This window comes from Phyllostomus hastatus, unplaced genomic scaffold (assembly GCF_019186645.2).
Source record: "Phyllostomus hastatus isolate PE091 unplaced genomic scaffold, TTU_PhHast_1.1 phas_scaffold_345, whole genome shotgun sequence".
In the NCBI taxonomy this organism is placed as follows: Eukaryota; Metazoa; Chordata; class Mammalia; order Chiroptera; family Phyllostomidae; genus Phyllostomus; species Phyllostomus hastatus.
In genome coordinates, this window is record NW_025334024.1 from 7095027 (window position 1) to 7113524 (window position 18498).

General features: G+C 44.3%; 1 protein-coding gene across 3 annotated transcripts in view; it reads right to left on the reverse strand.

The window, feature by feature from the left end:
- Positions 1 to 718: 718 nt before the first annotated feature.
- GAN (gigaxonin) overlaps positions 719 to 18498 on the reverse strand; it is a 63288-nt gene continuing 45508 nt past the window's right edge. For all 3 annotated transcript variants that reach the window (XM_045819148.1, XM_045819150.1, XM_045819149.1), the window contains 2 exons: positions 13547 to 13656; positions 719 to 13458 (listed from right to left, as the gene is read on the reverse strand). In XM_045819148.1, coding sequence (XP_045675104.1) covers positions 13277 to 13458; positions 13547 to 13656 — 292 coding nt within the window. In that variant the 3' untranslated portion in view covers positions 719 to 13276. The remainder of the gene's footprint in view (positions 13459 to 13546; positions 13657 to 18498) is intronic.

Below are 18498 nucleotides of genomic sequence, written 5' to 3' on the forward strand. Positions count from 1 at the left end.
GCTTCGGGCTCCCCCGTGACCCCAACCACGCCCTGCGCACCCCGCCGTCCAGGGCACTGGCGTCTGGCTAAGACTTGGATTAAAGAAAGTGCTCCACAGCAACCTTCGCCCTCCCCAGTGATAACGAGGTTCGCAGACCTTACAACCTCGGTGTAGAAGGCAGAAACAAATTAACCAACTTCCAAAACAACGTTATGCCCTGCTATACAAGTGGAGATGAATATCCCATTTCTTCTTCCCATGTGACTTTAGGAGTGACTCCAGGGAACTTTACAGATCTAACTTTAACGTCACTGGCAGATTCTCTAAGGTCTTTGCCCCTCGCCTTCAGTGGAGACCTGCTTTTGACTTTTTTTTTTTTTTTTAGTACCGCTGGTCCTTGTGGGTTTACAGTCTCTGGCACGGTAGCAAGAAGAAATGATAGAGAATTCTAGTCCCCAGATGGAATGTTCCTATATAACTACACCCTTGACACCAAGGTTCTCTATTGCTCTCAAGTCTCATCTCTTCCTTCCAGGGAGAGGAAACGAGGAACTGTGTGGTGGGGAAGACAGTGTGGAGAGTTGTCTGATGGGGATGGAGGGCGCCAAGGCAACGACTGGGCACGTGGCTGCCAAGGACCCAGGGCCCTGACACCCAGCGATTTAAGTGGTAGCGTAAAAAAGGCAACATTCCAAAGACATAAACCACTGTAAAAATTAGAATCAATTAGAATGCCTTCCCCATCAAATTGTTTTATTAGGTTAATTAAACAGCTTAAAGATGATTCATTTTGTTCTGTACCCTTCTAGAAAATATTTCAAGTTTTAAATGAACTTCCAATACATAAAACAAAATTACTTTACCATACACAAATTTCAGATCAAAATACAACACTCTGTGTCTGTTTTCTTACAGTTATAAAACCCAGTCAATACAAACTACATAAAAAAGATAAAACACTTCCACTGGTCCTCAGCACGAGAGAACAGCACGACGGCGACACGTCCCGCAGCGCGAGTCCTGCGCCCGCCCACGGGAAGGGGTCGCCTGCAGGCAGCCCGCAGCGGGCACGGAGACTAGGCGCACGCTACGCGATGGAAGAAAGTGAACACATCCTTTTTGCATCAGTTGTTACTTGTAAACCATAAAGCAACTTTGTAAGAAAGGCTACTAATTCAAAATTACTTCAACTTCGCTAAATTTCATACAAGCAAAGAAATAGGAAATTACTCCACAGAACAAACACATGTGAACCACAGGACGCCCGAAGCGCGACGTCTCACCGAAATCACAGGAGCACAGCATTTCTCTACTACACTACCGAGTGGGTGGGGGGGATGATAGTACAAGTTGCAACCTCCCAGTCTTCTGAAGTCTCTAAGATCTTTCACTTAGCTTACCTATTTTTCACTGCAAATCCCTGTTTTTCAGTAGTTGGTGTCTCATTAAAGATCAGGATACACCTTATCACACACAATACAACCTAGCCTGAATACATCCCCAAGTAGACTTCCCAACTTGGAATCTTACTAAATATTAAATATTAATATTAAATTAAAACTATTCTATATGTACCATGTAAGAAGATACAGAGATGTTGGTTAAACAAAGATCTGTGTTTAACAGAGCGAACTTTGATGTGGTGTTTGGGGAATTTGGTATTTCTATGGTATTCACAAGAATTTCCTTATGGTACTGAATATAATAAAATGACGCACCAAGAGGGCACTGAGAACTGGTTCTCGACGAGTGTGGCTGTTGCGTATGTGGCACCTGGCGCCACAGAGGCGCCAGCCAACAGGAGCGACGCTGGCCGTTCAATGGCCCCGGGCCCGCCGTGAAGATCGGCCACAAATCTGAGAGTCAGGCTGAATTACAATCCTGTTTTAAGGAATCCCCCTGATTGTTTTCTCTCTTGTGGCAGAAGACTGACATCACTGCCAGGAGACCAATGGATGTGCAAGTTTCACGGGCGGGTCTCGTTCAGACAGGCACGGCGAGATGAAATGAAGTCTACCAGAGCCCGCTGGGGGCGCTTCTGCAATAGTTTCTGGTGAGGATGGGAGGAAATGGGAAGGGAGGGGAGGTGCCTTTTTTTAAGTCTACTGATCACCCCCCTGTTCTATGGCTACAAACTGCAGAACTGGCTGCAATGGTTGTTCAAACTTTCTGCCCAAGCCGTGATTATTTTTTGATGATTGTCACAGTTCCCAAATGGTGTGATTCAAAACAAAATGAGTATGACTCTGTCACTGGCGGCCTGCAGGGGCACAGGGGTGAGGAACCAAACAAAAGCTGTGTTACAGATGAGTGAAAATGAAAAGATCCCGTCGGCAGAAAAAGCCCCTGATTAATTATCAAGCAAGTTTCCTAAATACCTGTGCTTTTCTCAACCAAAGGCCACCGACACGTTTCCCACCATAAAACGATCCAGCCCATGGATTTGGGGTGATCTGTTTTCAGGCAGAATTTTGAGGTGCCACATAGGAAGACAATGCTATAAACCCACGTAAACCAAAGGCTTGTTTTTAAGCTGATGATACCCCTTTGCTCCATATACTACTGCCTACATAATTTTTTTACAAAGCCTAAGAGTCTAATTCAGTGAGCATACGCTAGATTAATGATAATAATAAATTTTTTTTCTCTGGTGTTTCTTCTGCAGCAAAAGCTCCTTTTGAAAAATATATGAAAAGGTCTCTCTTATTGTAAACAAGCACTTCTAATCTCTGACTCTATACACAGTTTGGAGTGCAGCACTCTCCAGCCAGAGCTAACGAAGAGAGAAGCAAACACGGGCCTTCCTCTGCTCTGACCAGTGCCGGCCAGACTGGTGCGGACCAGAATCCACACGGGACATCCTGTGCGGGCCCGTGGACTCCGTGGCCGAGCTCGTTCATGCCAGTTTCCAAGAGCTCCCGGCCCTGAGCGCAAGTCTCAGGACGGTCTGGGCCCACACAGTGCCTCCCGGCCGGTGCTGAGGTAGTACGTGTGGTGTCTGGAGCCCCCCTCCTGCCTCAAGGAGGAGCCTTGAGGGCCTGCAGGGCACATGTGGGAGTGGGAGCCACCTGGGCCCCAGGGAGGCTGTCCTAGTCTACAGTTGCTTAAGGAGCTACAGATACGTAGTTGGTGATGCCGCAGGCGGGGAGAGGCTCTGGGCCCCCAGTCCTCACCTGGCAGGAACAGAGTGCGGCAGATTCTGGGAGGCTTCTGGGGCCTGGGCCACAGGTCTGGCTCTCCTGCAGCCAGGACATGCTGGCTGTGGAAAGGGGTAGTCACAAAGCCCAGGCCAGGGACTCCCAGAAGATGCCTTTTTAAGAAATATTATTAGGCTAATGACCTGGGGCGCTAGAAGAGCCCACCCCCCTTTAATAACTCAAGCGGTTAAAAAGTCAGGCTAAGACAGTTACGGGGTGAGGAACAGAGGGCAAGGCAGGAATGCAACAGCCAAGAAAAGTGTGTGAAGTGAGGACTCTTACACAGGCCCGAAATGACCTCTCCCACTCTGACGCAGGTCCCTAAACTGGCATAAAGAAGTGCCGACCAGTGGAGGGGCCTACTTCCTCAGAGAGATCCCCCCAGCAGTACCTGTGGGCAGCACACGGGGAAAACAACACGGTTCAAACCAAAGGTTATCATTAAGTGAGACGCCTTCCGAAAGGGGGAGCAAGCACACGGGGAAAACCGCCGGCTCCCTCCCGGGGACTGGGCTGCATGTCTCCGTTCGTGCCTGTTTCCGGTCTCAGGGCAGAGCCTTCCTAGGGCGGGGGGCAGGAAAAGACACAGGGGTGCCCTTCCCGCCCTCCGTAGCTGAGAGTAGATGGCACTGCGCCTTCACAGAAGAGGGGGAGACCAACCACGAGAGGGACCAGGTCCTGTGGAAACTGTTCTCAAGGGACAGAATGCAAGTTTTAGTTATCAGCTTTCTGGAATCTGCAGAGGTACTAAGTGATTAAAACAAAAAAGTATAGAAAAAAGCAAGAATCACTATTCTAGTTGACAATATGATTTTAGGGTGATCTCTAGAAAACTCTTGTGGAAGTGCTGCTGAAGACAGCAGGGGCTGTTGGCTGTGGCCGCGAGCAAGAGACAGTGAGCAGGCAGGCAGAGAGGGAGGGAGGGGGAAGGGAACACGGGAGAGGGCACAGGTTAAAAGAACCAAGACTCTCCTCCTCAAAGACAACGTGAAAGTTAAGGTCCCAACATTATTATTTTTTCTTCTTTACTAAACTGTTCTCAGAACCTCGTGTTTGCAAGGAGCTTTGGAGAGCATCAGCCATGCCCTGCCATAAGGCTCTCTGCGGAGCAGCCAGAGCTGCAGGGAGTCACCCTTGGGAGCCCTTCCACAGATGAGCGTTCAGGACCTCAGGAAGCACCACTTTACCATGAGGCAATTCCACTTGAAAGTTCTAAAACGACAGAACTCTGTCTCTCTAGTTTCTGCCTGCTGGCCAGAGCCAGGCACTGTGCAGTAAGCCCACCTGTCCTCCCAAAGGCTTCCCTCCAGGTCGGAGCCTCGGGCCTTCAAAGGCTCTCGCTACAGCGTCCAGAGCGCCCAGCGGCCATCCTCAGGGTGGCCCCCAGACCTGCTCAGGTCCCCCAGCATGCGTGGCCGGGAACTGACAGCTACCTCCATGTGGCCCCTGGATGGATGAAAGCAGCAGAAGAGACTTCCTTCTCTGGTCACCAGCCCCCACACAAACACGTGCTGTTATTTTAAAACCTGGCTTATGTTCATCATATGGTCAGCCCTGCAGCCCCACTGTTTTCCTTTCTTTTTCGATTAGGAACTATCTTCTCTGAAGCTAGACAGAAAGCTTTATATTTAGCTCTTTTATTAGACTGTAAAGAGCACTGCAGACCTGAACACCCAACACTTAATCCCTCCCAGCACTTTTTCTTTTACCTTTTTATGAAAGTGATTAATAAAAACATTAAAACTGGACACCGTTAGAGGACCTCAGTCCACACGGACAGGGACCCAGTCTCACGGACTTGTCTGGGTGTTCAGTCCATTCCATCTATAACTCAGCCCTTTCAGCCCTGTTTCTACTTCCTTTTCTCAAAGGAAATTCACAGAGATATTAAGAATGACTTTACCCAATGCCTTACTGAAGTCCAGATAAGCTGGGCACGTCACAGCCTGACACATCTGCCAGCCCCATAATCTGAACTGAAAAGTGATACTAGAAAAGGATAAAAGGACCAGGCAGTTCACTGTTGTATCTCGGTTAAATAACCCTTCTTTTTTGAAGGTACGAAAGTTCTACTCACACACACACACACTCACACCAGAAATACAAATTTTGTTCACTTGTTTTTAAGTTTTGCATCGTGTCCGAGTTAAGAGGGAATAGTTTAGGTCTACTGATCTCAAATAGAGATCTAGAAAATATCTTGTTTATCTGACCAATATAGTCTACTACTTTTGATATTTTAGGGGAAAAAAGGAAAAATTCAACCTTGGTAAAGAGTTTTAAGAATTACTACGGGGCTTCATTAGGCAAATTCTGAATCAAAGGTTACTCATAACAAGTCTAAACACTGTAAACACATATTTTGGGATATTTCAGCTATCTGGAATCATCTTAAATATTAGAGAAGCAGAAGGTGTCTAGAAAGTAAATAATCTTATGGACACAAATATACATTTACTTGGGCATCACATGGCAGCAGCCGTGAGAATGAGGAGTGCACCAAGGCCAGGGAGGCTCAGCACGGGGCAGCCCCTGCCCCACAGGAGCTGATGTAATCAATGACCAGAGGCCAAGATGAGGGTCAATGGCAGTCAAGGTCATAACCACCACCACTCTTTGTGTGCAAGGCCCCAGCGAGCCCGAGCTCTCATCATCACTTCCCCTACTCCTCACAGCAGCCCTAAGAGGCAAACACCCATTATCCCATACTTCCGAAGGTAGGAAACCGAGCTTTGGGGTTCAAGGGCTTGCAAAGGTCACGAAGCCGTCAGTGGTAGAAGTTGCACACCCACATGCACCTGGACCACAAGCCCACACCTGCCCGTAACCACTAAGTCTGCTTAGGAAAGGACGTCAAACGTTTACAGATGGTTTCCTCACAAAAATAATTACAACGCAGTTAGGAGCTTTAAAGGGGTACGCCTGGGTTCTCTTGAAAACCACCCAAGGAAATGTCTCCTGGCCTGCTGCCAGGACCACGGGCGCTCACTGCTGTCACCTGAGGGGCAGCTGCCACTCTGCTGTCAGGAGCAGGCCCCATAAAAGCCTCTAAGAAGCACGAGTGTAAAAATGAAATCTTATTACTACATAAGGAGAGTTAAGTTTTTAAATTTTATCTCCTACGTGAAGTTATTCCTAGTACGCTAAGTTTGTAGGAACGGGCTTTACACTTCTGGGCACTAACCCTAGTTCCCGTAAGAAATCACCCCTGAAAGGTCAGATCTGTCTACAAGAACCGATGGGCCTTGCAGCTTCTTCCCTCAGCGCCTCAGTGAGCTGACAGGGCCCCACCTGTGCCACGGGGAGAAGGCACACGTGGGAGGAAGGGAAGGACATTTTGCCAACACGGGAAACGAACCTCATCACTCACAATTTTAAGTATGATGCAATTCTATGTTGTTCGGCCAACCTCAACCCTGCACCCAGGCGACAGGCACTTCCAGTGGTGTGTTTTAAAGGCCCAGGTTATCAGAACTAAAAGAGAAGAAGAATCTAGTCATGAGCCTATATTTTCATCAACATGAAAGACTCGTGGGAATCCAATTCATGAAAATACATTTAATAGATCCTCAAGCTGCTCATGATAGCGCCTTACAGAAAGTGAAAAACAGTAGCCCCAGGCATCTCAGTTCCAAACAGTGGGTCAAACTCCTGACAGATTTCCTGCCTGATGCTAACGAGGATGGAAATCAAGCTATTTTACACAGCAGTGGTGTTGAAATATACTACTTTTCTACATTATGAAAACATAGTCTTTTGAAGACTCTTTAAAGTTCAAGTTGAGTTTCAAGTAATCACTCTGCAGCAGCTCTAGGAGAATATTCCTCCTGATTGAAAGTGCTTATTTAAAAAAAAAGCAGTAAAATGGAAAATACACCTTAGAGAATTGTATTCCTCAAGGTCGCTCACTGCTTGCTTCCAGGCTTTTGTCAAAGGACAGAATGTGTTGAATTCTTCTAAACTGGCAGGGGATCAAGCACACCACCACACAATGAGGTAGCCGAGAACAGAGTTTCTCCTATAAATACTATGAACAAGGGAATAAGTACATGTAATTCTCACCCAACTAAACAGGAAACGTGATAAAGCAAGCTTCAGAGAGTCATGTTTAAACCAAGTCCATTGGTTTAACTTCAAAATATATGACCCAAGGTTCTTAGGTGCACCCACTGTAGTTGTAATTGATGAATAAGAACAATAAAAATAAAGCACTTAACTTATGATTTGTACTGAAATGCTACAAGTAAACTTCTAATAAATGTCATTTACCAACCAGAAAGCAAGATGAACCTGCACCGGCTTGGGGTCTGAGTTACTTGAAGGGGCCTCTTCTCGACAAGGGTCCTGTCGGCCTGCTCTCTGTCTCTTTCCAGCTCGTCCCAGCAGTGCGCACCAGGGCCTGGCCTGGCGTCTTCCCCCAGCTCGCACCTTCTCCAATTCACAGTGCAGCAACTTCAGAATTTACAACTTTGTGGGGCGAGGAGGACATTAACATCAAACGTTATAATTAGTCCAAATTTCAGTTGAGCAGCACTTTAAAAAAACCTAGCTTTTATTTCAAAATAAAACAGAAGGCAACAGACATTTCCCACTAGATAATTACATAACGTTGTTTTAGATATCTGACTATCTAGAACTTTGTTGTCAGGTATTTGAAAGAGATGGAATTTAAAGATCAATTCACTTGCAGAGCTTTGATGACAGAATTAAGAAAGAATAAACTTTCCTAAACTGTAGGAGTCAGGCCAGAGAGCACAGTCGTAAGTGAGCTCCTCAGATGTCACATAAACAGAACTTTTGTAATGAGACAAAGTTGGTATGTTTGTATGTTTAAGTTAAAATGATAACAGATTTCCTTCTGAAAACTATAAAAAAATTTAAAGTTATCAGCTGGCTTGCCAAAAAAAAAAAAGTCTATAATTCAATACCACTGAGACTTCACTGCCAGCACAGGCAGAACAAACTCTCAACCTGAGTTCACGCTCTTCTCAAACATGGACAAATGGGGGATTCCTCACCTGTGTACCACGAGTTTCTATAATTTCTGAACTGACTATAATGAATATTCAGAGTTACTAAACAGCTAGCAAAATACTTTCCTTAACATTCTAAGACACGATTCCCTTTCCCTTACTGATCACCTTACGCGTGGCCAGAAAAGGAAGTATATATGAAGCTTCAGCTCTTTTAAAGTGAAAGCAGCTTCTCTTTCAAACACACTTATTACTTCTGTTCTTACAGACTTAGTAAATTCTGAAAATTCCTATAACTAGACAAAATCAAAGATCTTTTATTTTATATCTGTGCCGTTTGCAAAAAAAATATGTTTGTGGGTTTAATGATTATTAGATGATTATAAGAATCCTGTCTGCCTAGAAAATTAAGTGAGTCTCATAGGCTGAACAGCGAGGTGACGGCCCGGAGGCCTGGGTCCTGCCTGTGGTGACGACTCCCGTGTACAGCACAGTGAGGCTGCATCTACTGGCCTCAAGGGTGGCTCCCTGTCCAGTAGCGAGCCCTGCGCCTTCACGCAGAGGCGTGGATCAAAGCAGTACATTCTGGAAAAGATTTTGAGCCCCACATAAAAAGCCATAAATAACACCCAAGAGTAAACGTGAAAAATGTTGTTGGGCGTGCTGAGCAGAGGGTCTCAGAAGCCCTGCAGACCAGACGGAAGCCACATAGCAGCGTGTCACATGTCAGGCGCTCTGCGCTGCTTCTGTGCTGGGCTCCCACTTTATGAGGCCATCACACCTGTGCACAAACCTTCTCACTTAAAATACAGAAAATTCTAAGTCCCCCTTGGAGGGTACTTTGCAGCCCCGTGAAACACATCACTTGGAGCACAGCTCGCCACAGTCACTGGTCCAGCATTCACTGCTCCAGCCTTCACTGCCTGCCTGCTGTGAAGCTGGGATTAGCAGATGACTAAGGTGCGGTCCCTGCCCCAGGAGTTTGCAGTCCAGAGGGAGAGCAGTGTTCTACCTGCCTCACTGTTAAGCTCCTCAGAAATGCAAGCACAGAAACCTTAGTAGGTGCTCAATAAACATTTGCTGATTAAACCTAGGGCAGGCTTTTCTACACCAATCAGAGTCCCCTCTCTCACTGGCTCCCCCCATGGCTCACAGGCTTGAGAGGGCAGCCACTGAACAAGAGCAGCCTCGTCTTTCCCTTCCACCAGGTGCTTTTTAAGGGGGTGGGGGGTCCCAGCACTTGTTAAATTGATGCAATGTGCAGTGTAAGTGCACCTTATTCTTTCCCCAGATAGTCAAATGTCTTTATCTGACCAGAGGAGGCTCCTCTTGAATCAAGAAAGCCAACATTCTGGAAGGAATATTGCAGTGTTTTCAGTGGTCCCTGGAAAACATTTTGGGGTCCCGGTTTGGTTTGTTCTAATAGGAACATATCAAATGGAACCCCAATGGACCAAGGCAGCTAACACATTTCTCTGAAAGCCGAACTTACTGCCATGGGTAACTGAGATGCACGGCAAAGGCAGCCCCACCCTCACCATGTCAATGTAAGGACTGTATTTCCTGTGCATTGCCTAGGGAACCCCACACAGAAATGATTTAAAAAGGCACTTCTAAAGCACCACTGAAGAAAGTGCCATCGTTAAAGTGGTAGTGCAACAGGACAGGACACTTCGATACAGACAACACGCCGCCCAGCATCCCCCTGAATGTGCCTTTTTGGTTGTTACAGTTTGAAAAAAGCCTACCATTAGCTATTATCTCCTCACAGCAATGAAATAATAAGTTAACGAAATACACAATGAATTTAGAAATTTCTTAGGCCAAATCTTTACAGCATACCAACTACTAGTTGGCAAACGTCGTTAATCCCACTAAAGAAAAGAAATGCAAACACCAAGTAAAACTACAAACTACAAATTTATCAATATTTACACTCAACATGAGTTTAACACAGCAGTATGAACTGAAGGGCCACAGGCTCAAGAATTTATCAGAAGCACCAGAAAACAGTAATATATGTAGTTTGGAACTACAATTCAAAAGTAAACATATACAAACAGACTTACCAAGTTGCACAGCACGCACACGTGTGTGCACGCACACACACACACACACACACACACACTCACTCTCACCCTCACTCTCACATCTCTCTTCACACTTTTTCCTTTCACAGGATATAAGCACTATCAGAAACCCCCCTCACAAAACTTCATTTTAAATTAAACACTTAGAATCTTTGAAAAATCTACATTTGGATGGGCTAAAGAAACAAACAAATCTACTTTAGATTGTAGCACAGGGGAGATCCTTTAAATGTACTCACTTACTCTAACCTGAGACAACTTTCCTTCTGTTGGTGGGATAAGGAAAATAAATTGCACTTCCCCCAAAGATATTATATTTAAAATTTTAAGATCTAGCCTCAGCCGCCAATTCCAACATATGCCTGGTAAAAGTGCCTTATGGAAAAAGAAGTATCAAAAATTGATCAAGAAAAGATGTTTCAAGTCATAAGTGGAATGTTAAAACACAAACCTGCATGAAATGAGTTAAAATTTATTTCGCAATACTGAAATAACTGTAATTTACAAAAAAGGTCATGATTAATTTTGGAACATAATAAAATTAAATACATCCCTACACTTCAACAAAATATTTTCATATTTATATATATATATGTATATATAGAGTAAAAATCAGTTTGGCACTTAGCAGCTTTTGTTGGTTGTTGCATCCCATATTATGTGGCAAATTTATTTTATAAAATATTCCCTAATTTCTGCAGCTGTCATGTCAACAAACTGAATTAAAAAAAACATAACTTTGAAAAACCAAGTGCGGGGCACTGACAAGGTTGCAACAGGGGCCCGCTCACTCCTGACCAACGAACCCTCTCCTCGGAGAGGCCCGGCGTAGGCTGGGAAGAGTTTAAACTTCAGAACTTAAAAAAGAGAGAACTGCTGACTGTCATGGCTTTAATGAGATACCGATTATTACTTTAACGTATCTCAACTGCAGCTTCTGAATGCCAAAGCTGTGTTCTATACAAGATCCCTTACTAAAGAAAATTCACTTTTTCAGCAATTTGTTTTCTCTAAAACTAATACCTAATTGCAAGAAGAAGGTTTTCAGTCTGTGCAGTGGCCATGGAGCTTGCTTTGATAAAACATCCAAAGCATCACTGGGAAAGTGTGCAGACAACAGCGGACCCACACGCAACACGAAGGAAAAGGGCCAGCTTTGATTTATAGGCCCAACTGGACCGTGTTACTGAGACATGTGGCAGACCTGGCCTTGGGCCTTTGACAGAGAAGAGAAAGACCTCACTCCTTCTTTTACCAAAGTCTTCTGCCAGAATGGAGCATAAATGTGACACACATGACATTCTGCAGAACCGCCACGGGCGAGGCTCCTCCCAGCAAGTCTGATAGCACTGTGTTGTTGACTTCTAGTGGGTATTTGAAACGAAAACAGAAACAAAAACCTCTCACCCTTTTTTCCATTCATGGTGGGAGAACACAAGCGACATTTCACATGCATGTTAATAGCATACAAACATTCCATATAGGAAGTTTCCTAAAGAAATTCCTGTCCTCAAATTTACAACTACCAGATACATTTATACATTAATCTTTAAGACAAAACACTGCTTCTTAGAGCCATATTCTAAGAGAGGGGGGGAAAAGCTGTAGGAAACAATTAAAAAATGAAGAATTCTATATTATTAAATTGATCAGAAATCTGATATTGCATAAAATTCAAAGGATGAAGTCATCGAGCACTCTGAAGTCCCTGATTTCACACTAATGTGGTCTAATTTGAATGGAAAACAAAGTATCTTACAAGAGAAATGCTGCTAATGACAGGCCCTCCCCCGCAGCGGGATGTGGGGCAGAGCAGCGTGGGAGTGAGAGGGGAAAGGAGGAGTTTGCTCTACTATGAACAGAATGAAATTAAGTTGAGGTAGTTTATTCTACCAGCCAAACTTTATCGTAATTTGTCTAAAACCCTTACTGGTGAATGGCATTGAGGACAGTCTACTACAAAGACTAGATTCTGAACACATGTTCCCATTCTAAGACAAGTTTTCAAACCCTAAACTGTAGTAAACAAGACTCTGTGTGCTTTCAGACAGATTATTTTTAAAAGTTTTGATCCCGTTATATTTTGTCTGGACCGTTTTTTGTTTTTTATGGGTTTTTATTTTATTTTATTATCATTTTGTGTGTGTGTGTGTGTGGTCACAGCAGACCGTTATTAGTTGTCTGATTCAGGTCTTTCTGTTGTAAAATCTCCTCCTCTCTAATCCGCTCATATCCATAAAACTGTTCTGATTACTTGAAGGGAAGACTGGCACTGCCTGAGATCCTTCGCAACTCCGAGAGTGCTGCCCCAGAAACTATGGCGGAACGTACCTTAATCTAGATTCACACAGAAGTTAGCAACTTCCTTTAAATTCATACAAGGGCTGCAACCTGACTCGTTAATTTACTGAGGGTTACTAAGATAGAATGTCATCAAAGAGAAATTTTATCTTAGTTTCAATTTATCATAATATAGTTTAAAAAAGATTCTTAGCACAGAATACTAGTAGTAAATGGAGACTAGATGGCACACCGTCCAATCTAACACTTGAGGCACAATCCTTAATTTGTCGGGCAGGGTTAGGCGTAATATTTCCTTCCAAGTGCAGGACAAAAGCAGTCTTGGTATGTTTGGATATGTTGATTTGCATATACGGATTTTTGTTTGTTTGTTTACCAAAGCCAGGTACACAGCAGTGTACCTTCAGGAAAGATGCACCTTAGTATTTTAACTTCAATATTTTACATAATTACTGATTCCCACCTCCCTCTTCCTTTTGACACCATCTAGCCTCCATTTGTCTATAGACACACCTAACTGGAGGAACCGATTCCTCCCAGGTAGTTTTTGAACAGTTACATGTTCTCCCAAACAAGAGCTGAAGCTCAAGCGCCTAAGCATTATAAAACCACCAGAGTTACCACACAAAGCCTGGCACGCAGAGCAAGTTTAGGCTGCCATCTCGGTCCCCCTTGTGTAGAGCCGTGTGACGGTGCACTTGGTCAGGAGCTCTGCTTCCGCTCTGCCTCCTCTTCAAGGTGAATGAACACGGATACGAAATAAGCCTTGCTGAAGCTGCAGGCGGAAAAGCTTGCAATTTGCAATACGTAAGGCTGCACACCCAGTGCGGCGGAGGTCGGATGGAAGGAGTGGTTTAGTGTGGTGCCAGGTTCCAGTGCTTCTTTTAAACTCACGCACGTAGTCGTAATTGGTGCCTGAACCACAAAAATAAGCAGTGGTGAGACAACGTGCTTTGGAATCACCAGGAAAGAGTTACAGTAAAAATCACCCTAAGGTTCTTACCTGTGTCAAGATCTCCGATAACATAAATACTAGCTCCTATGGGTACAGCTCCATAAACAAAAGAGGAACTGGCGGGGATGCATAAATTCTGGTCATGAAGGTAGATCCACCTGAAAACAAACAGAAGGACAGAGTTAAGGGCGACTACCAGCGGACAACAAAACTTGGTGAGCCTCCACCAGTACTAGGCACCATGCCAGTAAACCTCAACCCCACCCCCCACTTCCGGAGAACCTCTGATTTGCTTCCTGTCACTACAGGCATTAGAGGTTTGCCTGTACTAGAATGTCATATGTATTGAATCATACAGAATATGCACTTTTTGATATGCTCCTTTTGTTCAGCATAATGTTTCTGACATTCATCCATGTTGTTGCCTGCATCAGTAACATTTCTTTTTCTTTCCAAGTAGTATTCCATGATGTGGACATACCAGGATGTGTTTGCCCATTCTTCTGCTTGTACTAATCTGGGCAGTGTCCAATTTTGGTTATTTTAATAAAGTTGTTTTGGATATCAGAGTGCAAATCTTTTCTGTGAATTTATGTCATGGACTTGCACATGGTTATATAGCTAAGGATATATTTTACTTGATTAAAAAAATGCCTGTTTTTTAAAGTGTGCCATTTTGCATCCCGATGAGCATGTGTGAGAATTCCAGCTGCTTGGCATTAGTGCTAGCTTCGATACTGTCAGTCTTTTCCATTTTATCGAGATTAATGGAATGCTGTGCTCTGAAGACTAATGACCTTGAACATCTCTGCATGTGTTTACTGGCCATTTGATATATCCTCTTTTGTGAAATATCTGTTCAAAGATTTCCTCACTTTTAAAATTGGGTTTTCTGTCTCCTCATTGAACTGTAGGATTTTTTCTGTTCATGGGTACATGGCCCCTGCTAGATAGGTTTTACAGATATTTTTCTCAGCATGCAGACTGTCTTTTCATTTCCTTAATGGAGCCTTTTGAAGAACAGAAGTTTTCCATTCGAATGTATTCCAATTCATCCTTTGTTTTTCTTTTCCAGCTCATGCTTTCTGTGTCCTTCTAGGAAACTGTTGCCTCCTCCGAGGTTACCAAGGTTTTCTTCTTATGCTGTTTTCTGGAAATTTCATGGTTTCAGCTGTCACAGTTAGGTCTTATGATACATTTCAAGTTAATTTTTGTGTATGGTATGAGGTAATAGTCAAGGTTTTTTTTTTTTGTTTGTTTGTTTTTTTGTACACAAACCTAGTTGTTCCAGCATCATCTGATGAAAAGATGTTTCTTTCTCCACTGAATGGCCTTGGCACTTCTGTTGAGAATCAATTTAATTTCCACTAACAAGATCCGGGGTTCCGTGAAGAAGTGGCTGAAACCACAGCTCAGAGGGAAAACACAAGATGAGCCTGGAGCACCTTGCACTGCCAGAGCGGAAGTGCTTGAAAAAGGATTGGGTGTGTCAAATGGACTCAGGGACCGATATGAAGTAATGGCCAAAGCTGGGACAAATTGAGCAACAAAATAACAATAATATTAGATGTATAACTTAGAATCAAAGAAACACCCATGAGTCCATACTGATATAAATAAGTGAACATGTTAAAAAATAGGGAGAAGGGCTGGGTCTTCTTTACAGAATTCCAGTTGATGGAATGAAAGAAATGAAATCACCCTGAGGCAAACACGACAGTAATAACCACTGCAGGCCAGTCCACTGATCAGTGCTAAATTAGTGGTGAGGGTTTGAGGAAATACAGTGTGTGCATATTCTTAAACTCTCTTTCAAGATACTCATTCATTAATTGCAAAGGGAAAACTAGTAACTTCGCAGTGGGGAAACCCAACAGATATCACTTCGACCAGGTCATTGAGGTCAGCACCACCAGTAAATAAGACAAAATATTGACATCGTGCCCTACCCGACATGGCGCGGAGACAGGCACCGCACCACAGCTATGGCATCCCTGCCCACAATGCCTGCCTACAGCCTAATCCAGGAAACCATTAGACAAACCCAATACAAGAGACATCCTATTCAAAAAACGGACCAATAATCTTCAAGGGTATCATGCACGAAAGACCAGGAAAACTAGGGAACTATCAAATACGGAAGGAGACTAAAGAAACACAATAACCAAGTGCAATGCCGGACCCGGGACTGGGTCCTGGAGCGGGAGGAGAAGAGATAACAGTACACAAGCTGGTGAGATTCAAATAATGTCTGTCTTTACTTAATAATTTGTACGAATGTTAATATCCTGGCTCTGATACCTGTACCATGGTTATGTAAGATGCTAACATTAGGAGAAGATGAGTGAATGGTTTATGGGAACTCCATTTTTGCAAATTTTCTACAAGTGCAAAATTATCCCAAAATAAAAGTTAGGGTTTTTTTTTTTTTTTTTTTTGACTTAATGATGTTCACTTAAGGTAATCTGATCAATTTCCCTTCAATAGCTAAAGGCACAACCAGGTCATAACTGACCTCAGACAGACCTTGGGAATGCAGCTAGCGCACTGAAAACATGTAGGTCCGGGCCGACACTCGCTGTGGGAGCATGCAGGTGTAAGGGCATTATTGCCCCGGCATCTCTAACTCTATGATATGAAGTGTCCAATAAGCCAGGGGTGTAGGTCCTGAGCACCTCGATGCTAAATACAAATGCAAAATTATCTCACTAAGAACAGCTCTTTTATTTCAATGAACATTCTTCTAAGTTGTTATAAAGGAATAGCTTCAACATTTGAATTTCGAGGAAGATGGAAGCAAAATGATTTGTGCAAGATCCTATAACAATTCAGAAGCAAAGCTAATATAAGCTGCCATATTTCTAAATACCTTCATCTACCACTGACTCATCCAACACCTGAATGTTGACTGGTATCCAACGGTTTGCTGGGGCTGAGAATACAGTTTGGCTTCTGCCCCCAAAATACCTCACATTAATAGGAAAAGTGAAAAATCTAAGAGCTCTCATTAAAAAAGTGAGAACAGGGATCTGAACAGACCTGTGAAAGAATAAGTCTGGAAACGTCAAACTACAATAACTAACTGGCTTATTCACACTACATGTTTTCAGGGCTAAACATACATATCTGAACCCTGACATTTAATTACTTCCTGGGCTCTGAATCGAACCAGCGGAAGAGAACCTCCGTGCGTGCTTGCCGGACCAGTGCCAACGGAGACACACACACACGACCCTTCTGAGCAAACCCACTGAAAGGCCACGTGTGCACTCAGCAGGTTCGCAGTCACTTCTAAAGTAAGACAGGTATGAACTCATTATCTACCGAAAAAGCACATCACAATACAGGGTATTTTGGAATGATTTTGTAGAGTTGAGAATCTAACAGAATCCCTCCCTGGAATAATTAAAGCTGGTCTATGTAAATGATCTACCAAATTTGGTCACTAGGTGATCTATTTTATGTCATGCTGAGGCTTCCAGTTAAATAAAACATGAAAATTTAACTGGAACATATATTTGCTGTTGCTTACAAAACAGGTATAAAAGGCACATGGTTCTCCACTTCTTTTTCTAACACGTACCCCCTTGCTGACCTTGGGCAATGTAGCTAAGCCAGTCTCTGTTTCGTCATCTGTAAAGCAGGGATGCCAGACACCATCGCCAACCCCGAGTGAGTGTTGTGAGGGGGAAATGAAACTGCCAACATGAAGCACTTTGCATGGTGTCTAGTACAGAGCGTGGTAGTAATTTCTGTAATGAACAAGGCAATATGACGCCTTTAGTTACAAGGTTTTTAAATACAGGCTTATCAGGACTTGGAAGCTACAATGATGACTCTGCTGTTAACTCAGAGGTAAGAATACTCCCTGAGAATGACACTTTAAAATCTAGCAGGGCTCCACAGTGGTGAGCTTCAGAGGGGGAAAGCAGGAGGGGAAAGACAGGCAAGGAGGGGGGGAGGGAGAGAGAGAGGAGAGAGAGGAAAAAGGGAGCTTCAGTGAGTTTTCTGCTTTTAGGGAGGAAAGATCTCTTGACAAGCTGATCCTCCTGCAAGGAACAGCTACGGCTCTGGACAAAACACAACACACAAGTGCCTGAGGGCTCTGCAGTGTGAGCAAAAGCAGGCAGGTTTGGGGAAGAAGCTGAAGGCTGAAAAGGCACCCCACCCACACAAAGTGGTTCCATTCTTCGGTAGCTCTATCCGAGGGCAGTGGCTTGGGGCAGCTGAAACCCTGAGAAACCTGCCATCTTTCTGGCCACTGGAACCGAGGTAGACAGCGCATCATGAAGGGACCAGAATCACCGAGGTGCAGTGTGGGGTCTCAGAAAGGTGAGAGGTAGAGAAGAGCCCCTAAACTTATATGCATTCACTTGGCTCAAGTCTTTGACTGACCCTGGGACCACGAAGCTGGTAACTACAGCTTGAGGGACAGAACTCTGAGCTGCCGCCCGCTGTGGATATGACAGCTGCAGACCCAGTCTAACCGAGGCCACTGTCTGCTGAGGCTCCTGGAGCAGCACTCGGAAGCAACGAGGCCCCAGGGCTTCAGCGACGTTCTGTTCACAACGTCCAGGGCGCAACCCAAAATTATTCAACAAAAGAAGAGCCAGAAAAATAAGAACTCATTCTCAAGGGAATAAACAATCAACAGATGCCAACTCTGCATGACTCAGATGCCGGGATTATCTACCAGGCAGGGACTTGAACGCAGCTACCAAACTATGCTCAGTAAGGGAAAGGACAATGTGCGTGTGGTGAAAACACAGATATTTTTTAAAAAATGAGAACAATTCTCCCTGAAGAATATAGGAAGGGAGGAGCAAAATAAACCCTAAGTGCAAGGAAAGAAAGAACACGGCCAGAGGCGGAAGCCAGTGAAGCGGAAAACACACAGAGGAGGAAAGGAACGTCCACAGCGGGCTCCTCGGAAAGACAAAGGCGGCGGGAGGCGCTGTCAACAGGGGGTGCTGGAGCGGCCCAGGCCCGGCGCTCTGGCT